Raw genomic sequence first — 25,302 nt, forward strand, 5'->3', positions numbered from 1 at the left:
CATTAAGTACCAGGGATGATACAGAGCTCATTAGCATCAGCCCATAACTGAGCAATGGCTATGACTCAAAACAGAGTTTGCTGCTAAATATCTTCCCTAGCTTCAAAGCCAAGATTCAGCCAAGCCACAGGACAAGTTTACATTTCAGTCTTGTCTACTGATCATATTTTCATTTTGCTTTCCTGAAAGCAACTACATAAAACCGTTATCTTTTTTTTCCTCTTTCAGTGCTATTGGAGCAAACCCACTTTACTGTGATTGTAACATGCAGTGGCTATCCGACTGGGTTAAGTCAGAATACAAAGAACCGGGTATTGCACGTTGCGCTGGTCCTGGAGAAATGGCAGATAAGCTACTTCTCACAACTCCATCTAAAAAATTTACTTGCCAAGGTACCATTTTCTTTTTCTTCTGATGTGATCAATTTTTGAAATTTTATGTCTGCTGAAATTTTGAGTTGTGAAATAACAGAGCACTCTCATGCTCTCTAAAGATATTAATCATAACATACTCACCCTAGAGCCCATGGTCATCCACAGAACCAAGATAGATACTTCTCATAGTTGTGGCTCTATCATAGAACACATGCTCCAGTGTCCAATTCCTTTTGGCTAACAGTGCCCTGAGAAGACTTTCTTCTGAAATTGTTACATCTTACACTGTGTGCTGTACAGATGTTGATCAGTATTAGTGCTAGCTCCTCCTCTCATTCTGGGCTTACCCGCTGCCCCATGTCCCTTCACCCAGCCCCTGGGCTTCCTGCTGCTTCCCCATTTATTTATGGCTGCCCATGTTAACCTAGCTGCATTGCCAAGCTGCTGTTCTTCTCTGGGCTTAGCCTACCCAGAGTGCAGCTGTGGCAGCAGTGGGAGGGCAGGCAAGTTAACCTTTCCCCGCCTGTTCCCCCAGATCAGACAGTGCGGGCAACTACAAGTAAATGGGGAAGGGGAGAGTGAGTGGGGATCTGGGGTGCTGGAAAGGGAGTGGGGGCTGTGGGCTCAATATGGGTGAGCAGAGTCGGGGTAGGTGGGGTATTTACACTAAGGCATAGCCTAGAGTGGGTAGCACGGCTTAGAGATCATCCTGCCCTGGAGTGCCATAACTTTGAGCCATATGATGAGTGCTTACAACCAGTTTCAAGTGTTAATGTGTGGACAATCCAGGGGTTACTGTGTAACAAGGCCCTCAGTGGAGTAGTATCCCAAGGTCCATTAATCTTTGGCTCTAAATGAGATTCTTGCAGCTCTCATGTCTGATCAACAGGGATTCTGGTTTTCTCTGATTAAAAACTGCAAATTCTCTGATTAAAAATCCAAAATCCGTGATAAAAATTAAAGGCCCCCCACAGCCTCTCCCAGTGCTGCTGGTGCCCCGCACTCCCTCCCACAGCCTCAACAGCCCTCCTGGTGCCCCTTGCAACAGGCCCCCAGACATACAGATACTAACACCCTTCCCAGGAGGTAAGTGTGCATGGGGGGAAGGGGCAGGGCAGGGCAGGGGAAAGAGAAGGTGCTGGGGGAGTAGCTCAAGAAGTGGGGGAGTGTGCCCGTGTGCCCACTCGCAGGAGCAGGGCCAGGGGGTGAAGGCAGGAGTGCCACTCTGTAGGCCACACACATGCCAGCTGGCTGGCCTGACAGGAGGTTCACACACGGAGGCTGCCACCACAGCTCTGCCACTGTGCCTTGCGCTATCATCCCAGGGCCACCTGAATGGCTTTGTGGGCAAGTGGTGCAGGGTGCAGCAGCAGCAGTGTCGTAGCAACCACTGTGCACAGGCCACATATGTGCTGCCCAGCTGGAGGGTGAAACGGGGGGCTTGCATTCAGTGGCATGCCCTGCAACCAGCTGCACGGCTCTGTGGTGGCATCTGCATGCAGGTTGGGGGGGGCTTTGTGGATAAGCACTGCCACCATGGAGCCATGCCCTTCACCCCTAGATCCTAGAGGTAAGTGGGACTTGGGGGCTGTGGGGCAGGGCTGGGGAAGATGATCTGGGGGCTGAGGGAGCAGGGGGTGCTGCTGGCCCCGGGTGGCACATTGCAGCTGGGAGCAGGGCCAGGGGGTGCAAGCAGGGGTGCCCTTCAGTGGGGGCTTTGCAGACAAGTGATGTGTGGGACACAGCATGGTGGTGCCCACCATGTGCAGGCTGCACACATGCCGCCTGGCCGGCTGCCCAGGGGAGGGGGAGTTGGAGACTGGCATGCGGCTGGAGCACAGCTCTGCAGCCACGGTGAGGGATAAGAGTGGGGGGGCGGGGGCTTGGGCTCACATGTGGTGCTGCCGCTTACGTGGTGGCCCGTTATGGTGGTGATGGCCGCTACCTCCAAAACCTCCTGCTGCCGCCACGGAGCTCTGCCCGGAGCTGTGCGGCCAGCCCCTGGGTGGCAGCGGCAGTGTGATGGTGGCTGGGTGACACACAGCGATCCCCACAACTACCCCACGCCGCACCGCTGCCTCTGGCTGCACAGCTCCGAGCAGGGCTCCGCGGCGGCAGTGGGAGGTTGTGGAGGTAGCGGCCATCACTGCTGGCGCAGGCAGCCCCACAGGCAAGCGGCCGTCTGTGCCACTGGTGATGACCTCTGTCTCGAAAACCTCCTGCTGCTGCCGCGGAGCTGTGCTTGGAGCTGTGCGGCCGGAGGCAGTGGCACAGCACGGGGTGGTGGTAGGGATGGCTGCGTGCCACCCGGCCACCACCATGCTGCTGCTGCTGCCCGGCAGCCAGCTGCACAGCTCCAGGCAGAACTCCGCGGCAGCAGCGGGAGGCTTTGGAGGCAGCAGCCGTCGCTGCCATAACGGGCCTCCAGATAAGTGGCAGTGTCGCGTGCGAGCCCAAGCCCCCACCCCACTCCCATTCTTCACCATGGCTGCAGAGCTGGCCATGGAGCTGTGCTCCAGCTGCATGCCAGCCTCCATCTCCCCCTCGCCTGGGCAGCCAGCCAGACAACATGTGTGTGGACCGCACACGTCAGGCACCACCACACTGTCCCCTGTATCACTTGCCTACAAAGCCCCATGCAGAGGGGCACCCCTGCCCTCGCCCCCTGGCCATGCTGCCAGCTGCCATGTATCACCTGGGACCAGCACCACCTCCCACTCCCTCAGCCCCCAAACCATCTTCCCCAACCCTGCCCCACAGTCCCCAAGCCCCACTTACCTCCATGCTCCAGGGGCGAAGGGCGAGTGTGAGCCGGAGCCCAGCCTTGGCTGCCTCAGATGCTCAGCCCCCTCCCCCCCCCCCTGCCCCCAGGCAGGGCTGGGGGTTTCCCGCCCTTTTTGCAATTGGCTCTTGCAGGCTGGAGCTGTGCCAGCCTGAAAGAGCTCTTGGCAAAAGTGGAGCATCCACGGATCTGGTTTTCTCTGATAAAAACAGGGAATCCATTGTTTTCTCTGTTTTTCCGTGGGAAATGGAAAACCCTGCTGATCAAGAAACTTTCTTTTCCTAACCTGTCATGTTTCCATTTCAGTTTTTCTAGTAAATATTGTAAACATCCCTGAGCCTTGCAGTTCATTCTGCCTCATAAGATCAACAGGAAATGCCAACCTGGATCAGACCTGTGGTCCATGTTATTCAGTATTCTGCCTGCAGTATTGGCCAGCATAAGATGCTTTAGGTCCTAAAGTTTAGGAATGCTCAGTGTTGACAGCTTCAGGATAGTTATAAAGATGTCATCCTATTCCATACTAGTTTAGAAATTGTTTGAAGGCTTAATACACAAAGTTTTATCTCCTGTTTTTCATTATTAATAAACATTTTTTACTATTAATTTTGTTATCAATATGACCTCCCAGTCCCATTTCTGACCCACTGATTCTGCCACCTCAGCAGCTTCCATTATCTTATTTCTTGGATATTCTGTTTTTTGGTGGTGGGAGGTTACAATTTCATCAGTTTTATTTGTTTTTCCCCTTCAACATTTTGAAGGCACAGAACACTTTGCTGTAATACTTTGTCTTCAGATTCAAAGATAGATGCATTGAAATATCTTGATGGGGGGGGAAAAATCTCCTTATATTCATCATTATTAATGTGATCCTGACTGAACTGATGACCACTTCTGAGGTGATTGATAAATGCTAGCTGAAATTTTTTCTTGGTCATTCTCTTGTAGAAGTAACTTAAAGTTTAAAAGATGAATGCCTTTCAAACTCTATTGACTGATTCAACTTTTAGTGAATTCTTCAAAGGTATTCCAGATTCTTTCCTAAAATAGTGATAGAATGGTGCTTTTTGCTTTTGTCAATCATCTTGCCAACTTCCCTTGCCAACATGCTCATCCCAGTGAGGCATTTTTTCCTAAATTTGGTGTCAAAGGGCTTTTAGTCATCTACAGCCATTTGGTGGGGGGGGGGAATTCAAATTGTTTTCATTGTTGAGTTTGACTCTATTTCATTAGGCTTCGATTTCCCCTAAGAAAACAGTTGTTATAGCCTTACATGGCCAAAGGTATAAGGTTATGGCAGGGCTCATTCCATGTCAGACAGATCTGTTGTGGCAGCTATTTGTGGTTCTGATTTGTTCTGTACGTCAGTTTAAGAGATTTCTCTTACCTACATTTACTAAACATTATTGCAGTTATGCTTGATCTTAAACATGAACCAGAAACTGGTTTGTGACTATCATGAGAACATCCCATGATTGTTGGAGGTAAGGGGATAGAAATAGGTGGTACTTTTCTTCCTTCTGTCAAAATTAAGCATTCAGTAATTTCGAAAGCAGTGATTGTTAACCAGTGTACCAGGTAGCCCTGGGCTGGCTTGAGATCCTTTCAAGGTTGCCGCTGGATGCCATGTATTTTAGATCCACAACGTGTGCAGACAGAAATCAAAAGTTAAACTCATACATTTCAAATAGCAATCCATAGTTTTAAAAACATTCTGACCTGTTTTAGTCTTTCTGAGTTCTTTGCAACTGAGTTCTTTGTTCTCTTAGTTTTCTATAGTCCAAAACTGAATGAAAACTTAAGATCTGACATTGTTCAAGAGGTGCCTTGATTCTAAAAAGGTTGAGAACCGTGGCTTTAAGCAGTGGACTAAATGATGCTTGAGGTCTCTTCCATCTCTCTGATTGTTTAAAAAAAAACCTAACATTTTAAAGTACGTGGTGATGTCTTGTTTCCAATCTCCTTCACTGCCAGAAAATCTTAAAGTTTTACTGGAGAAGATATTGGTTCTGTTTATTACATAGAAAAATCTCTGTAGCTGCTACGTCCTCAAGACTGGGGTTTTTTAATGGGTTTCTTTGCAGGAAAATTATTTGCCTACAGCTACAGTTCTGCAAAGAAACTAAAGATAATACAAGACCACACACTGCCGCCTTCTCCAGTTAGTTCGTGACCTGTAAGACATAGGTCTTTATTATTCAGTTATTTTTTAAATTTATATGCAAGTAATTTCACCTTCTGTTTTGAAGAAACCGCCAGCAGGGACATTTAAAAAGCCCATATTCAATACAAGATGCTCCTTGCTAGAAGCAAGAACTTCGGAACCCTGAACTTGAGTGGAAGTTGGTTCTGCTTTGGTCATGCATATGTAGAGATAACCAAAGTGGCAACCTGTTATGATGAATATATTTAGAGAACAGGACTTACAGCTGAATTATTTTATCTGTCATTGGTTTCTGTCAAAAGCAAAATGCAGCGAATGCTTGTCTTTTGTAACACACAATTACTACCCTTTGAAAAAGAGTGCTTTTAATGAAAGTCTCTGAGTAGCTAAGATTCACATAAATAACACATGAGAAGCTGATGAAATTCTTTTCTTAAGTAATAGGAAACTCCTCTGATATCTACTTCTTTAGACGTTTTTCCTAGTTTTCTTTTGTGTGGAGGCTCTAACAGACTCTTAATCTTTTACTTCTGCCCTTTTACAATCCATGCCCTGCTTCTAGAGATTCCAGGGCCTTGTGGTTTTCTGATACAAGGTAAGCTTGTAAATAGCCCTTGAATGGATTATCTAGTTAAGACTAGACCTTCTGACCTTCCCTACACGTACCTCAAGCAGACGTCTTTCCTTTCCTAATACATGCATGTATTTACCCCTCTTTGAATAGAGTTTTGAGTGTTTCTTCTTTGTATGGTATATACTATGGCTGTATAATATAACCTTTGTCTCTTAAATAACCTACTCTTTTTGGGTTGAAAATTAATAGTCTGAGTCAAGTGTTGGTTACAATTACAGTCTGATTGCATTGTCCTATAATCAGCAATTTTAACAGCAATTTGTGATGAAAGATAATGCAGTATGGATATTGGGGTAGGACTAGGTCATATGCTGAGGAAAAAAAGAATATCTTAAATCAGAGCAAATTAATCCAGGGTTTAAGAGTTCCTTGTCTAATGTGTTTCTTTGTGATCTAGTTTCCTTTTTTATATTAATTTCCCTTAAAAGACAAAACAAAACAAAAAACCAAAAACAAACCAAACTTACACAGACATGACATTTAACATATAGGTCCCTTCCATCCCTAATTCTCCATTACTCTATGGACGTGTCTTTTGTATAAACTAGAACAGGGTTGTCCAGCTTCTAAATTAGCAGAGGTGGCATATCCCACATGCTGTACCACCAAGGGCCTATGCTTTGCAGGCTCCACCAGCATGAGCTGTAGGCCCCTTGCGCTGTGTGCCATGCAGATCCATACACACGAGTGCCTCACCTTCCCCTGCATCAGGTGCCTTTGCCACCTACTAACTCTCCACTGACGGTTCCTTCTCTGCCCCATGCCACCCCCCACCAACCCCCTGGGGCAGAAAGTGGAAGTCAGAGGAGGGAGGAGTATCCTGGAGACCCCAGCTGCTGCTGGAGCCGTAAGGTTGTGGGTAGCAGTGGCTGACTGGGAGCCCAGGGTCTGCAAATTAACCTCTCACAGGCTGCCAGTTGGAGATCCCTGAACTAAATATTGTGTCCTTCAGTATTTATCACTGGATGTTTTTAATTGAGTGAAATATATATAGAAACTGAGGGGCTTAAAATGTAGAATGGTGAGTGATAGCCTACAGGCTTGATTCTTCTGTATATGAAAGCTACTTTACACTTGCAGAGGTACAAAGGGGCTATCATGCAAATAAGAATCAGGCAGGAGAGATGCTCTACCACTGCTGTTATGGTTTATAAGGTAAACCAACACCTAAAACATGTCAGTTTCCTAAAGGAGTAGTATTATACCATTCATCTGTTCTCTGTGGGTTTTCAAAGTCTATAATTTAAACCAGTGGTGGGAAAAATATGGCCCACAGGCTGGATCCAGCCCATCAAGGGATTTTGTCCCTCTGCGTCCCTTGGTCTCGCCTGGCCCAGGCACCGGGCCTACCACCTGTGCATCAGAGCTGGGCCAGAGCAGTTGCCAAACTCCATTTCCCAACAGCCCTGGCAGTGGCAGCACCTTCCAGCTGCCACAGCCACCAGGCCCAGCCCCGCTGCCCAGGCACCCAGTCAGGACCTGCATGGACAGGGTGCTGGGTTGGGGGCTGAGATGGGGCTTTGGGCAAGTGGGGAGTGGTATCCGGGAGTGATACAGATGGCCAGACCGTGGGACCCTGGGATCTTGGGGCAGTGACAGCACAGGGCCAGAGCCGAGGGCAGAACCATGACCCACTGCCTGCCCAGCCCTGTGACAAGCACGAACTATGGGGGCAGGGGTGTGTGGGGACTGGATCCTGGCCCCAGCCCTGGCCCTGGCCCCAGCCCCAGCCCCATGCTGTCACCGCCACAAATCCCAGACCTGACCCCGGATGCAGCTCCCCGCCCACCCAAGTGCTCTGCCCACATGGCTCCTGGCTGGTCTCCATGGAGACCCTGGGATCGCAGGGTGGTGACAGCACAGGGCCAGGCCCTGTTCTGCTGGCTGGGACATTCAGGGAGCACAGCATGGCTCTGCCCTGGGCCTGTCCCTATGTTGTAACTAGCTGCTATCCTGGGGTGTCCATGGAGACCAGCCAGAAGCCACACAGGCAGAACACATAGTCAGATGCCCGGGATGGGGCCGCAGCCAGGAGGGGAGCTGCATCCAGTGTCAGAGCTGTGATCTTAGAGCGGTGACAGCACAGGGCCAGAGCTCAGAGCATGACCCACTCCCTGCATGCCCCCATCCACAGGACCAGCATCCATTGCAGCGGCATGTGGAAAGCAGATTGTGACTATGCCCTGGCCCTGGCCCCAGCGCCACACTGTCACCACCACGTGACCCTACCCTGTGATCCTGGCCTTGCCCACCTGCCCCACTCCCGAGCACTGCTCCTCGCCCACCCACAGCCCCATCCCATATAAAGAGTTTTGGTGAGCTATTGTGCAGGGGTAGGGGGCTGCTGACTGCCCGTGACAGCTCAGCAAAACTCCCTTTGTGTCCTGCAGGCTGAAATTATTGCTCATCCCTGATCTAAATAGTGATTTTTTCTTGCAAGTATGACATGGTTCATGTACATTACAGATTTATCTTTATTTATTTACCTTAGCTAAATCTCTTTTTTAATTTATATTGGTATTGGCATGCATGCTGGGATCCTAAGGTGTTAGCTGAACATTAAAGGTTAATGTGGAAACAAAATCTTAATTTTTTAAAGCAAAACTTATTTTGGCTAAAATTCAGAGAAAGTATACAAGATTTTTCCCTATTCTTCTGACCTTCTGGTTTAAGGAATTGGTATAACAGGATTTAAATTTATGCTGGATATGAACTATTACATACTTTCAAATAATTAGTTTAATGCAAAATCTGGACACAGTGATAACTACTGTCTCATGGGGAATCAGGTTCCTATATATCTGTCCCTTTTGTTAATGAAAATTAGGATCCTAAATCACTTAGGCTAGTGGGGCCACCCTTTTTGACAGGTGTGCCACAAATTAGCCCTGCAGGGTACCCTCCCTGAGTTGCCACTCTATTCTCTTTCCCCAGCTGATCTGCTGTACAGCTTTCTACTTTCCCTGTCCTCCCTGACCAAGTTATTCTTTCTGCTCCATGCCCTGTGCTCCCTACCTGATCTGATGCTCTGCATTTTGCCTTATCTGCCACTGTGCTGCCTGTCTCCCCCTCAAATCTGCTGCATGCTACACTCACAGGTTGCCCATGCCACAGGTTGGTCATCTGTGATTTAGGCAGTATTTACCCAAGATAAAAGGAGCAAAAATAAAAAAAGGAAGATGAAAGCAATATAAATTAAGAGAGCAGGAGAAATGAAATAAAAAAGTGGTGCTTATTTCTCTTTCCACTGAAGTCTACTGCCATTGGAGAAACAGATCAACAAGTGATTTTCATTTGACGTCATAAGGCTTTCTATAAAAATATTTACACACTATCAATGCAAGTAACAAGTATTTCTATGCTCAGAGGGGAATTCAGATTAAACAGTAATTATTAAATTGTTAGATGTCCAATTAGGATGTGCTAGATATATTCACAATTAAACAAGATCCAATAGACTTTCCACACACAGCTGAAAACAGGTCTTATTTGAGATTGGATATAACAAAAATATTTTCCCCCACATTGTCACCCCCATGTTGTCACCCTATCTGTCCTTAATAGTTGTTGTGGTACTTTTGATCCAATGTTACAAGTTACAGTAAATATCCAAAAAGAGACTTTAATCATAGGACTTGCATTTAGATTTGTAGATCTAATGTGTTTAATATAATCAAAATTACTGATATTTTACATCTTTATTATCCATGAAGTAAAAGGCAAGTCACCAAATGCAGGGGATAGACACTGGAAGAATAGATGAGGAAGCATAATGTTACAGCATAGAATTATCACTTAGCACTCACTTTTTTGTTTTGTTCCATATTTGCTTGAATGAACCTTACAGCCTTCTGCCATTCACTCAGCACTAGTCTATAGGCAGGACATTTGCAGTGATAATTTCATGACATTTGTTTCAACTTGCCTAGCTATGTTGTTTTTTCCCTTTAACAGGAACTTTAATTAGTTTTAGATTTCTTATTTAAACTAAGGCAATGATGCAAACAAATGGTCAATGATCCATACAGAGTTTTATGTCACTGAAAATAAAAACCACCACCTTTCTGCAGCTCACTGTGTTTTTTAATTATTTGCAATTCCATATGAGCTCAACCACAAAAGGTAGAGAGAAATATTGAAAACAAACTTGGTCAGCTGTTTCCCAACATGGCCTTCCACACATTGCTGAAAACAGGATATAACAAATACAATATTGGATATAACAAGCATGATGGCACAGGGTCGAGTTTCCCTTCCGTCAGTTCCTGTTAACTTCATTACAACACCTCGTCTGTCACTACAGATAAAAAGTATAGTTGTCAAACCGTTGACAGGAAAATCATAAGAGTATAATTTGTACTTCACCACTTAATACAAACAGCTTTTTAGAAAATTATTTTGATTGATAAAATTCTTCAACCTTAAGCCTTAAGATCGGTGAAGAATGTCTGATTTATAGGCAAGGAAGTTACTATTAAATCTTTATTTTCATATGAAAAGCCTTTGTTCCATTTTGGGTGATTGCTTTGCACCCTAAGTTTTCATTTAATGTAAACATATATTAGAGGTGTATTTAACCCTGCGCCTGAGTAACTAATTCTGTGTTCTGCGAGGAGAGCCACCAGCAGAAGATAAAATTTTAAATAAATTATCGTTTCCCAAATAGCCTCTCTTCCCACTAGGTTAAATATGCATGGGAAGTATTCTGAATTAACTTTATGTTTGCAATCTGTTTATTACACAAAGACAGCGTTGAAAATTAGCAAACAAAAGTTACATAAAATAAAACCAAGAAAGAGAAGTCACATGAAAGAGATAGGCTTGTACTGTAAGACAATGGGACTTTGAAGCTTTGCCTACTTCACCACTACAAAAAAAAAAAATATCAATAAAGCAGCTATTTGGCAAAACAAGGGATGGTGTTTTTGGTGTTCTGTTTGAAAGAAATGTAGAATATTTTATCATTTTCAGTGTTTTTATACCTTTGCTATTATGCAGTATTCTCATTTTCAACTTTCAAGAATTTCAAGGACAATAAATAAATTCAGAACTCCATATTACCATAGACACACTATACATAAAGGCATTAATCCAATTTCCCTCAATATAAAAGTACAGCATTAAAACTACAGCCCTTTGCAAAATACCATATAAAATCTCATATTATTGGACACTAGTGTTTTGAAGTAGCAACTCATTTATTTACTACGGGAGAGCACACAGGAAACCAGACTTCCTATCGTAAATCAGACAAAATCATGAACTAAACCAGTGTCAGAATTGCAGAACTATTTGTAAACTTAATAACACAGGAACCTCAAAGTTTGGAAAGTATTCACTGTACATTGAGGGCCCCATTGACTCTTCATCCACCCCACCCCCATTGTTCTCCTTACCTCACTGGGATACATAATGGAATCTTTCCCAGGCACGCTTCCAATGTTAAATCAGGGGATCAGGGTGTTTGCTATGTGCTGTCTATAGCCCAGGTGACAGCACCTGTCTAGCATACTTAATAGAGAATGGTTCTAGTCACCCTGCTGCTGTTTCGGTCACATGTCTATTGTCTCCCACAGAGGACTAGGAAAACAATCTATGAGTCAGGATTAGCTAATTGAAAATTGTGAAAACATAGCCTGTGCCTTTACTTATGTGACAAAAATTCAACTAACCTCACTCATAACTCAAAAATGCACCTTTGGGAAAATCTGTTTTGAATTTTTAAGATGCCTGGATTTTTTTTAAGTAATCTGTGCTGTTTAAATGGACTTTTTTTTATACATGTATAAAAGAGAGAGAAAGAATCACCCTATTTTTGCAGAATGTCTATAAATTCAAAAAGGTCACCTTTGAACTATTTTAATATTAGAGTGTAAATAAGACGAGCTCCATTTGATTGCAATTATGAAAAGGCAGACTTTATCGGTACTAAGCCACTTGAGTTCTATTACAACAACTGGTCCTCGCCAGTAGTGAATGGAAGGTGAATAGGAACATGGGGCACTAACAGAAGTGACATTTTGTTGCACAATTGGCCCCCTGAAAGTGTTCTACAGAACAACTGCAGAATCGCACAACAAATTAACCTTTATTTAATGAGGGTTCAGATGAAGGTGCTCCAAAACGGCCTATATTTAAGATTTTATGGTGGCACAAAGACACGATGAAAGGCAACATCTGTTTTCACCCTCAGTCTGACTCTGAGGCGGGCTGGAATGGTGAGGATATTTGTTTGAAGGCTTTCTGAAGGATAGTATAAGAACATTTTTGTATGACAGGCCTAAGAGTAATCTCAAGGTACCTATGCACTCATCCAGCCTTCTGATAATTAAAACAGTATAGCTGGCCAGCAGATCCTCATCCATCTGATGTGGTTTTAAAGCATACAGAAGTGCCAGAATGATTAGACAATAATTGTATCACAAGAAAATGCCCAAAAAGCAGTATGACACAAATATATTATCCAATACAAATGAATAAATAATAGATGTTTGTCTCTAAGTGTTGAATTTGTATTTTGTTTAAGGGCCTGTGGATGTTAATATTCTTGCCAAATGTAGCCCCTGCTTATCAAATCCATGTAAAAATGATGGAACTTGTAACAATGATCCTGTTGACTTCTACAGATGTACCTGTCCTTATGGCTTTAAGGTATGTACTAGGTGAGCTAAAGAACTGAGCTAAGGAGCATATAAGTTTCATCATTCTTCCCAAATATTACAAGAGCTTTTCATGAACATCCAATGGTTGTCTTATTTTTGATTCTATCCCAGGGCCAAGATTGCGATATTCCAATTCATGCCTGCATCAGTAATCCTTGTCAACATGGTGGAACTTGCCATTTGAAGGAAGGAGAAAAAGATGGATTCTGGTAAGTGGCTTTTATCAGTAGAAACAAAAGAGAAGCCCTACTGAGTCTGAACCATTTGTTAAATTAGAAAAACTATAAAATCTTTTGGCCATTTAGTTTTATATCCCAAGGAATAATGAAGAGATTAATGAGGGCACAAAACCACAATGATAGTCTTCAAGGACTTTGGAAATATTAGGAGAATGTCAGCATCCTCAGAAAGCTTAAAATGCTTTAAAACTTTCTTTTAACACTGTGATTAGTCAAAGCATATCAGGGCAAGACAGCACAGTGTTGACTCCATTATGCTAATTAATAGCTAGCTAGATCCCTGCTGAAAAAGTCTCACAATTCAGCTGTTGTTGTGTATATTACTTCAATGGACAGCATGTAAATGATAATATGTAAATCCCAGTGAAACAGAAGATTAATGATTCATTTCAAACCCACCATGCCAGTAGATAAACATGCTGTGAGCATTTTTAATCTCGAGTTATTTAATCACACAGTACAATTACTCCAGATGTACTTCATGAATTATGAAATAAAGTTCTTTATTAAATGACTAATAATTCCACATAAGAATGCTAATCTACTCCTCAAGCTTGTTAAAATGCCACTTTAAAAAGAAACATTCTTTATCCTGCAACTCATTAAGAAATTACCCTTATTTTTTTAATCTAAATTCTACCAAAAGATAAGAATGCCTGCTATTAACAATTAACTATGTACATTTTAATATCATGCCATTGGCATATTTTTTCTAACTTCAGAATTTGACCAGTGTCTTTTTTAAAAGTGTGCCTGGTTTCAAAGATCATTATATAACTATCATGATGGGTGCACCAGAAATACCATTGACATTTTTTATTATATATAAATATACTTTGTGCATATGTATGTGAACAATTTGCATCCATTATTTGTTTTAATATACTATATCCTCATACAAAAAGGCATAGCTTCTTCCCTGAAGATAAACCAGTGGTTTTCTTATTGTATATCTATGCATTTCACATAAAGGTCAATCCTACAAAAGTTTACATGAGTAAAGCTAGACATGCATATGACTTTGCAGGCTCAGGACCCTTTATGTAGGACTATTATACTCTGATATTGTCTGTGTTGAAAATCAAAGGAGTGCAATGTTCATGAGTAAATCTATGATATGAAGGCAACATGCATTCAGTTGTGGAAGACAAATTGCGAAGGAAGCATTTTGTTTTTACATTGTAAGGGCATACCAAGTGAAAATCAGTGTTTTATAATGTTAACATTTTCAAAATACTTCTAAACTACTTGTAAGACAGACCATTTCAGAATGTCTGTAAGATTGCTTGATCTCCCCAACTGAACTCAGGATAAGCACATTTAATTTCTTTATTACAGGTGTGCTTGTGCAGATGGATTTGAAGGTGAAAACTGTGAAGTGAATGTTGATGACTGTGAAGATAATGACTGTGAAAATAATTCTACCTGTGTAGATGGAATAAATAACTACACGTGTCTTTGTCCACCTGAATACACAGGTAGGAATGTGAGGGAAAATATAGATAATTTAACAATTGTCAAATAATGCATCTCAGTAAAGCTGTTGAACTATATTTTATTATTTGTAGATTAATCTTGATTCCATTAAAGACCATGGAAGTTTTGCTATTATTTCCAATGGGATTGAGATTTCATCCTGTGTTTCTCTGCTTTTTGGTAGCTTATCAAAGTAGAGACTTACTGAAAACTTTTTGTGTTCATTTGCTGATTCCCTTATTAGTTAATAACTCTGTCAGGGTTAGAAATAATGAAAATTAGCAAAAATGCAAGTTCATGCAGAAAAGATTCATTACTACTAATAGTCCAAGCCAGTCACCTTAGTGAACAACAGCCAGGAAAGAAAAAAAACACAGGAACTGTGAATATCTAAAAATCAATCCTTATGCTTTCCATCTTCCACCTGTACAAAATATTAATTGAACAGTAAGATTACTTCTTGCTGCTTCAGAGCAGTGGTTGTTGCAAGACTTTACCCCTTCACTAAAGCGTAATAGTGGCAAGAATACAGTATTTCTTACCCTCCCTTCTCTTCTACCATACATGGACTCCCCAATAACTTTCTTATTGTTCATCTCACTAAGCTGGAGTCCAGGTCCAAACCATTGCTGTTATCAACAAAGGACTATTCAGGACTCTTATATTGGGCTTAGTACTGTAGCTCTGTGGACTCCATGGCCCCAGTTAGAGAGTACAGATCCTGAAATTTGGTAACTTCATAAAACAGGTAGGAGAATCTTTTGTGTATTTGGATGTATAAGCTATCTGGATCTTTGTACATGGCAAAAAATTGGCCTTTAAAGCAGCTTAAATGCCTTTTTACACTGCTTTAATGGCATTGCTGTTTGCACGCTCGGCGGCATAGTCCACTTTAAATTACTTTGGTATGTAGCAAGATAAGACATCTTTGAGGTGTTTTACTTTGCTACCTAACAAAGTACAACAGTGCATGGGGCACTGGAAGCCTACGTGCTCGAGGCTTGGCAGGCCCCAGGCAGCTCAGGGGCTGTGGGACCCAGTGGCAGCCCATGCAGGCAGGCTCCACTAAAGAAGAAAAAAAGTGGTCTTTTTTTCTCCCTGGAGCCTGCCTGCCTGCCTGAGCTGTGGGAGGGCTTGGTGTTTTCCTCCATGGCTGTGGAGGGGCTGGTGCTTCCCTCCATGACTGCGGCACCCCACAGGACCACCCGGGCCAGGTGCCAGCAGGCGGGTGCTGCCTGGGGTCCCCCACACAGCTCAGGGACCGCTCAGCCTGCCGGCAGCTCACCACACCCCCTCCTCTACTGCCAAAGAGGCAGGTAAGGATCAGGCCTCCAACCTAGTGTACACGCCACAGGGCTTTAGTTTGGTTTAATTCTCCTTAAACTGAAGCAGTGTTTTTAAAAACCTACCCTTTTAATTTAGGGAAAACTAAACCAAATTAACCACCCATGGCATATACAAGCAGCCTCTATCAGCAAATCTCAAAACACACAGCTTAACACATGTGCTATAATTCAAAACACCCATGCACACACACATTTAAAGACTCTTCCCCCCACTTCAGAACAAACTTAATTCTCCTGTTCCACTACCACAAACATTTCTTGCTCCCCTAGGAAAAAAACACAAGAGAACAAGTGAGTCCTGCATCATGCTGTGAAACCATATGGCCATGAACAGACATTCTTTTCAAGTGCTAGAAATGTCTGAGAAACATCTACCAGTAGAAATCTTTCTGAGACAGGGAGCAGTACAGACATTCAGTCTGTAGTCATTTCTTCCCCTTCTGTTCTCTGTGCCAACCTGGACTAAGTACAGTCAGAGGCTGAATTGATTCAATCTTCACAGGTTAGTCTAAGCTGCATAGATTGAACCAAAAGTAAGTGAACAGAAATTCACTTGTGATTCTGGAAGTGCAGCCACATGCCTCCAATGGCCCAGGCCAGAAGCCAGGGGCCACTAGAGCATGCCTCCTTGCTTGGCTGGAGCAGCCAAGTTGGCCCAAGACTAGCCTCTACTCACCCTGTCAGGAGGGGTTTACAGGGGAGGTGCAAAGCATCCTGGGGTGCTGGGGTCTGTCAGTTAACTTGAATCTGGAGGGAACCTGGGACAGAAGTTCAATAAACTGATTTAAGCTAAATCAGTTAAGTCTAATACTACATCCATCCAGGTTTATCTTAAACCAGTTTTGGCCATTTTGAAAGGGGTGTACTGAACTTCAGTCATCATGTTACAGATTTAAACAGATTTCCATTCACTTGTACCAATTTATTTGTTAGTTCTGTCTCTAGCCCTGGTGATCCTGGTTTGAGGAAGGCAAGAGGAGCAGTGCTTGCTGCACTCCTCTCCTTCCTGTGAAGCAACAGGGAAAGACTTAACATCCCTATCCCAGCCCAGGATTTGGGGAACAAGGAGAACAGCCTGCTCCATTCCACTCGCAGTCTCAGTAATGGAGTGAAGAGAGCACTGAATTAAAGCTCCCTGACATTTTCCCAAAGTGGGAATCACTGGCTTGGGAAGGCCCAGGAGCTTTTCCCCTGGCTCTATTCTTCCTGATCCCCAGGGGAAGTTAAGCCAGGACAAAGAATACAGACATTCTGTCTCCCATGAGAAATTTTCCTGGGAACAATTTAACCCTGGTTGTTCATAGGTTATTTTTCTCCCAGAGTGGCCATTTCTGCTTTGGGAGAAAAAGCTTGAAAGTCTATATGCATTTAGTTTCTACCAGGAGACCAAAAAGGGAAGTGAATTGCAGAAATAAAGCTCATACCCAAAATATAGCTATTCATCTTTTGTTTAAGCCATGGAATTCTAGCTTGACTGCCACAATCCCTTGAATATTTTAAGGTTTAAACCCAGACTTGGAGCTTGCAATTTGTAAACCCTTGTCTCAAAATAAGGGTGGGTCACAGTGCACAGTTGTAAGAAAAGCCAGTTAATCTGATAACTGCATTCCTACACCAGCTGCAATTTCCAAATGTCTGGATGGCATGACTCCATATAGAGTAAATGAAAGCAACTGAAAGAGTATATTTCTAAACAGTGGCAAGGGCCATATCTGAAAGAATGACACAGTCATCGGTTTAAGCACATGTTTCTCCTGTAACTATTTCCTCACTTTTACCTGAGTGGAATCTCAGCCAGCTAGCCATTACCAATTGTAAAATCTCTTAGACACTGTAAGTCATTTAACAATGGGGGAGAGGGTGAGATAGAACTAGCTGGATGTTGTGAGCACACTGAAGTCATTGCAACCCCTTCCTCTTAGCTTTCCCAAAGGTTTTATAAGCCCATTGAACATGTTGAGAACTCATTTTTATGATCTTTCTTCCCCTGGCAACTTTGTAACATATGTGCTTGTTTGTTCTGTGGCTTTGGTCTCAGGCCTTCCATCTAGATAGGATGGATAGCCATAGTCAAAAACCTTTTGGATCAGGAACATCACAGGGCCATGTTTATTTTTGGTTAGCTGGAACACCAGACTAAAGTTTGTTTTCATACAATAGCATAAAATTGTTGTTTGGCTATATTTGCATCATTTCTATATTATTTTGTGTAAGAACCTTTAGTGCTAGGGAGATATGTTGAAATAGACTGGGGAAAACAAACTCTTGGCACTGTGTTTTTAGTTTGATGTCTGCATCATAGATGTGTTCATTTTTAGTCCTGAAACAAAACACTGGAAAGAATATACATTAAAAAAAAAAAAAGTCAAGTTGTGTCTGGGGAAATGTCAATTTTTTTTTCTGTGAAGGACCTAATACTGCCCTTGAATCCTTGTACAGTAAAAATTTATCCTAATGTACTGTGAATAATGGCTTCTGTTGTTATTTGAGGGCCAGAAGTTTTTTGTGTTAACCATTGCTCATATTTGTATAGCTACATTGTGTGCTGACAATAGTTACTGAATCAGTGGAAAGCGTAAGCCAACCAAATTTCTGTTCTTGGTAGCTTTAAATGCATTGAATTTAAAGAGTATGATACAAATTTTAAAATATACCTCAACCTTCCAGTGCCTTAAACCCTGAGGGCCAGTTTCTGGACTCAAATACCGGTATGCATATGTGGGGGTGGACAGTCTCAAATCAGTTGCCATAATTCCAACCTGTGTATCCTAGCTGATTTTTTAAAGACATCTGACAGTGAGGATCATGTAAGAGGTGTGATAGAAAAGTTTTGCAATCGATACATTTTTCACATTGCTCATATTTTTTAATAATCTAACTCATTAGTAGCACACACAAAAGAGGCATCTTAAATATGTTACAGACTTTGATAGTATTCCAGCAACTGTATTCCTAAAAATCAATTAAAGTGAATAATTATGAAATTCAGGAGTCAGATCCTTGTACCATAGACTTCAGTAAATAATACCCACCCGTATCAGCAGAGGATCTGTAAATAACCCTGTCCACCTTTTGGTAGGTTGATGGGGAGAGTAGCTTAGCTTACATTTTTACATGTACATTCATTTTAGGACCTAAGGTTCTCATTCTGTTTTTAGCCCTTCTTGTATTTGTCTCTGTTCAGGATTTCATAGTGCCTGGTAACTGAATGTAAAACTGCACCCTGCCAGAATAGTTTTTTACATGCCTGGCTTTCTAAAGGTGTGGTTTAATGTTTCTAGTGCACAGGATAAAGAAAAAGTTGGTTAGAAATTGGCAATCCTAACTGTAAATCATTCATTCTTAAAGTTTAATTTTGGCACATAGTGGGCCTGACAGAATCTAAAACTTACCTCTAAAAAGAGGAGTTTCTGCTAAGAGGTAAAATTTCAAAACATGTCAAAGACTGTTTGATGCCAAAACTTATCATTGTTTGGCTATACCCACACCATTATGAAAATTGTTAGCTTTTTCTAACAGTTGTTTTCATTTTTTTTTAATGTGGCTTGTAATTTTTAGGGGCTTTTTTTGTATGGTCAGAATCGGATATCCTGTATTCAGATTATGCCTGTCTATTAACATTACCATTACAGTACCAAAAACCAGTGTGGCATGTGCTCTGTACTATAAACTCTCTTAAGATTTCAGAAGTTAACTGTGAAACAAACAGTAAGCATATTGGCTCTGCAAAGGTCCAGAGTTGGTGATAGACTTTGAGAAGTAAAACACCTATACAATTCTTCATATTATGTCCTGCACTATTTAACTTTGCCTTGTCCTCTTAACATCATCTCCCTTTTCTTCACCTTGAAATCTAGTGAATGTGAGATCATTACTTGTACATCCTATAGATTAAAGTTGATCATTTCTCTTGCTCATTACCATCAGCCATTAAATCATAGTCGGTACTTGGTCCAGCAGTTGAATTCTTTCAATGCCGACAAAGGCATATACTTCTTACCTTGTTTGTTTGTTTTGCTCTGCGGTAGGAAAAATTTTGAGCTTGCTTCACTATGCTATGTCAACCACTCTGCTGCTGTAGTTGTGCATTAGCTTAATGTGCTCTGCTGTTGTATTACAATGTAAAAAGTCTCTTGTCTCTTCTGTCTTTGTCGCTGCAAGCTGCTAATCTGAATGAAGTGGAAAAAGGTCAGTTGTCTTTTAAGCCTATTTTCACTTATTTTGGTTTCTCCCTTTCCTTTCCCTTAGGTACATGGATGTCAGTTTTTACACTCGGTCAAATTATATAGGTAACATGTAAGGAGATTACCCTACACCCTCAGATCAGGCGTTTTGATCTTGCTTGGTATTCATGTGTCAAATTCTGCTAAAGATTCAGATCTTTGCACAAAAAACAGTCATACAAGAACAGACCATTAATACTGTATGCATTGTCTTATTCAAACATGGTAAAACTTAAGCAGCAACTCAAGGAACCAATAAGAATGGCCTATGCTGGAGTTGGTTTCCTATTGTACGCAGTAAGGGCTAAGTGCTATTTTAGTTTAGTTCTAATTTATTCTATATTAGAATGCAGCACTAATTTATTTTCTTACCTAAATTGTGCTGCTAAAATTAGACTATGGTATAAAATAGCGAGCCTCCTGTTCATCATTTTAATGACCATGTGTTATGGCACATAATAGTATCTAAAAATCACACACTGATTTGTTACATTATGGGAAGGTATATATCCTTAATTTTAAGTAGCCCTCTATTTTGGGTTTCTCTGGAAAGATCATTGTCACTAAGACCTGGGATTATTGTTTAAGGTTTTTCTTTTCTATGTTTATTTTCCCCAGGGAAAAATCTGTCATTTGAGTAGTGGATGGTGGCTACTCCCCCCTTAGAATCATGTTTATATAGTTACATATTGAAGGAGTTTGGGAAATACATGCCAGTCTTAATAGGTTATATTGTGTTTTTCTTCCCGTTCACTTGATAAACATAATAAAAAGTATAAAACAAATAATATGGAACCAGTAACTGAAGACATGCTGATCAGCTACTTGAATTACACGTTTAGACCATTTTCTAACATTGGCATTTGACCTTTATTACTTAAATGCTGAACATAACCCTGTTTCCTTTTCCTTATGTCTTCCACTTTCCCAGCAAGCTCTCCCTTCCCTCCATCACAACAAACCCTTTTAGACAATAGTAAAAGGTAGAATTATGCATTCAGAATCTGTTATATGATTTCAGAATTCAGTGCCACAAATTGCTGGGAATGGCTCACTAAAAAGAAACCTAGAATGCTCATTATTGAGGGTTGTATGTGCCATTCTCAGATCCTGTGCTCTCCCTCTCCTCTGGTAGCTCATCACTCTGATTACCTGTTAGGCTGGCATACAGCCAGTTGCTTTTGTGATCATTCCTTCGTGCATCTTTAGGAAAATTAGCTGTCATGAGAGTACAACATCATGATTTGCAAATAAAGCTCAAGTCCTTGTATATTCTTACTTTTACTATTGTACCAAAGCCATTTTGATACACAGTACTGTAGCAAGGAATTTTGGCGCCTGGGGCAAGCCCACAGTGGCAGCCCACCCTCACCCCACACACAGATTCAGGGAGCACACGCCCCCACCCCCCATGCTTGCTTAGGAGTACATGAAGTGGCAGGAGCTGCCCTCCCCCAGTCCCCACACCACTCCATATGAGCTGTTCGTGGCTCTGTCCTGTGTCCTGTCCTGACTTGGCAGCACCTGTTGGCATTCCTTCACTTTGGTGCCTGAGGCAGTCACCCTGCTCACCCCCTTGCTACAGTACTGTTGATATATTCATTAATATAAAGTTTTTAGATGAAAGCTGCATTACAGGTGTGTAAAGTAGTTTTATTTGCTTCTCATTTTCACTGAATTCTTCTAATAGGAATTAAACATGACTGAGATTTTCTTTCAGAAATTACTGATGTTTCCTTTTAGTAATGAAAACTATGAAAGGGTGATTAATGATTCTGAAATCCATAGATAACCAATAGTATTTAAAATGTGGAGAGGTTATGCACAGACTCTGGTCTTCACTTCCAGCTGGAGCAGATGTTATTATGATATAATAATGCTTGCTTCTAGTTGAAATGTTGTTTTATGAGAGATTAAGAGGGCAGGGGAGAAATCTGATCAGAAATAGAGTAATTGTAAATGTATGAAACAAGTGTGAGAAACATAATATACTGTAATTATTGATTCTGCTGGGAGCAAAAACACACAAGAAATTATCAAAAACTCAGGAGATGTAAACTCAGGCTGAAGACGAGATTTAAGCAGCTGTACAGAAATGTGAGACATATTTAGGCTGTTTAGCTAACTAGTATAACATGAAAGTCTTTTTAGCTGTGCATAAAATGGAACTAGAATGCCAATTTATTTCCTGCAGGCAAGTTTGCAAATGCAATGAAAAGGAATGTAATATAAATTAAATGCTTCACTCATTGTAAGGAAACACCGTACAAAAATTATATAGAAACTATTTTACAGTATTTTGAAAATGATAGTATTTATACATACTTTTTGTTAAAATGATGAGTCAAGCCATGAATATATCTAATTCAGAGTACCATTCAAGTCTGGGAGTTAAATTAGGCATGTGATTAAGCACATGAGCAATCCCATTTAAGACTGCTTCACATCAAATTATATGCCTTATTATTCTATTGAATTGAGGCTTTGGTATTGTGACAAGAAGTATTGAAAATATTGTGATTTATGGAGAAAATGGAGAGGGATACTTTTAGTACCTTCATTTTGTGTTGCTCGTAATAATTTTTTTCCATTTAATGTAATTTATTTAAATATTTCAAATGTAATGTAACTTATTATTTCTAAAGTTAATTAATTTCTACTCTGCTGAAGGGCCCAATCCTAAGAACATACCCATAGTAGGACTGGGCTTCAGGGGTGGCTGTAGTGCCCCCCAGTAGCCACACAGCTCCTATCCCACTCCAGCTCCCTGGGTCCCTTCTCTTTTCTCTCGTCTGCCATGCCTTGATGTAGTTAGTTGTTCTGTGAAAAGGGAGTCTGCTGTGAGCCCTCATCTGTCTTTCTGCTAGCAGGTCCCTCCTGGACTCTGTTAGTTTCAATTTCACCTCTTATGCTACGTGGGCCCTCCTGGCTTGCTCATGCCCCAAGGCATCTATTGCCATAAGGGCTATTTGTGCCCTCCTTCCACCTCTACAGCTATACCTATGCCTTCCAGATGTTATCCGTCAATCACTCTCAGGTCAGGCCTCCTTAGGCCTCTCCACCCTTGTTGGGGCCTGAGCCTTCCCGGTCTCCACCCCTTTCTTCTAACTAGCCCCTTTAACCTAGCCCCACTGCATTAAATCTGACTCCAGGCCACCCTATCTCACCTCTTTTCTAGGCTCTAGGACCCTGGCCCTGGTCTGACACCCTTTCTGGGCTATGAGCCCCTGGCGCTCCTGGCTTCAAGTCAACTCTATTGTCTCTATTGGCTTTGACCCTCTTGGTCTCTACGTGTCTGTGTCTTGAGCTCCAGCTGCTGGCAGGCTCAAAATACCTCATGTCCCTCAGGTACCCCTGTGACTTCTGCCCAGGACCTGGCAGGACTCAGATACCCTTGGGTGTGCCCCTTGGGTGTGCTCCATGGCCCACAGACTTCCCTCACTGGTCACACTTGGTCCTCCAGTTTGACATGAAACCAAAATATAAGCCAACTGGATGCAATGAAAATTATGCCCACAGTGGGGTCCAAACATAAACATAAGCTTCCTGGCTGCATATACTGAGTCTTATTTCCTTTCAAGCTCTAAGTGCCTTGCTTAGAGGCAGCAAAGCTGCCCAGCAAAACTCTGTTATCAGCCAGTTGCTCTCTTGCAGCTATCCTGTTGCCAAGCACTTCCCCCTGCTACCCGCATAGACTACCTGGGCTCAGGCTTTGGCTTTACATGCACCCTGGGCCCTGCCCCTTCCGGGCTGGTGACTCTCCAGCCCCCCACAGGGGTTTTCATTGTGGGCCTGATGATCAGGCTGCCTTCAGGGAAGCTTACTGCTGCTACCCTTGCTGCCTTAACAGTGTCCCTACTGCTCAAGCAGGGCTCTGCCCTATTGTCCTATTGCTAAGCAGCTAACCCCACAATAGGCAGTCATGGCTTATGAGTCCCTGGCTGCCTGTTCCCTACTGAAGGCACAGTCCTTATATGCTTTTATTGATGTTATTACTTTTAGCAATTAATAAGTAAGATCTAGATCTAGATCTTATTTATTATCATGGAGCTTAGATGACTGGATTTAAACAATGCTATAAAATTTAAATAATCACATCTAGGGTTTGTATTTTAAAGAATTTTCACTGTCTGATTTTTCAGTGGTTTCAGTAATGTTAATATTCTGAGTGATAATCTGCCTTTTAATACTACTGAGAATTCTTCTGTTTATAAAAAACAACTGAAATTTAGAATTTTTTAATTATTTTTTTAAATATGGTAAATACTCAGATGCTTAAGGTTGATACAGTACCTACATATTCTGGAGCAAGTAAAACTGAACACTTCCTAATACGTTTAACACCAACATGTGCCTCTATTTCTGGGAGTAGACTAGTGGGGGCCAGACTGGGAAGGTTTATAGCCTGAATCAGCTCCTGCCTCCTTTAGGCTGTTCAGAGAGCTCTAATGCAGGAGGAATCTACACATGTGCCACAGCCCTTTCTCGGCCTGCTCTATACTAGGAGCATGGGGAAGTTTTACCTGGAACCAGCAGCACCTGGTTGAGAAGCACTGAGTTAAATTGAGGCAGGAGCAGCAGGAGTTTTCAATTAGGGAGCTGCCTCATTTAAAAAAAAAGTAGTAGAGAGGTGCCCTAACTGAAAGTTTGAGAATCACTGGTCTACATTCAACTTGTTTTTCAATTTACCCTAACTGTTCAGTTACCCAAAATAGCACTAGTAGCAGTTTAAATCCTTCTGAATGTGATTGCATTATCCCATATTATTTGCTATATTTTTGTCCAGAAAACCTTGATATTTGATATTAAATAATCTCATTCAAATCATAAGCTTAAATTACAATGTGGAGAGGACATGGAGTTGAATACTCTGTCCACTTAAATAATAAAGGATCCCCTGTCATAAATGTGTGGTGTAACAACCCATGTGTATGACATCCATGTTGTCTGACTGTTGCTTATTAAACAGTGGGATGTTTTCATAGATATATATATATTCCCCCACAGTTGACTTCTTTTAACCTAAATAATCTGTTCTCCATGATCTTCTAAATGACTTAGCCTTGAAGTTTAAAAATGATTGCATTACTAAGTAAAGAGTCAAAAAGCTTGAGGCAGAATCAATCCAATCTTTGCAGGTTAGTTTAAAATGCACAGATTAAATTGAAACAGAAGTCAACAGACATTTACCTTTGATTCAGGAAATGCAGCCACATGCCTGCAGTAGCTCAGGCCAGAAGCCCGAGGGGCATTAGAGTATGGTTCCCTGGCACATAGCCAGCATGAGTTGTGTGTTCGCTTCCTCTTCCTGCTGCCTCACAAGGTCTCTAGGATTTGCATTCCAGAAATACAGCCATAGGACTCTGCAGGGTTGTTCATCACTTCCTTTTCCTGCTTCC

The 25,302-nt window shown here is 42.0% G+C and overlaps 1 protein-coding gene across 1 annotated transcript in view; it reads left to right on the plus strand.

Annotated features, from left to right (window-relative positions):
- The window catches only part of SLIT2 (slit guidance ligand 2), a 629,104-nt gene that overhangs the window by 567,377 nt on the left and 36,425 nt on the right, over positions 1-25,302 (plus strand). Inside the window, exons 27-29 of the mRNA XM_019526063.1 lie at positions 12,484-12,608; positions 12,731-12,828; positions 14,197-14,336. Coding sequence (XP_019381608.1) covers positions 12,484-12,608; positions 12,731-12,828; positions 14,197-14,336 — 363 coding nt within the window. The remainder of the gene's footprint in view (positions 1-12,483; positions 12,609-12,730; positions 12,829-14,196; positions 14,337-25,302) is intronic.

This window comes from Gavialis gangeticus, unplaced genomic scaffold, assembly GCF_001723915.1.
Source record: "Gavialis gangeticus isolate Ggan-Ray unplaced genomic scaffold, GavGan_comp1, whole genome shotgun sequence".
Classification (NCBI taxonomy): Eukaryota; Metazoa; Chordata; order Crocodylia; family Gavialidae; genus Gavialis; species Gavialis gangeticus.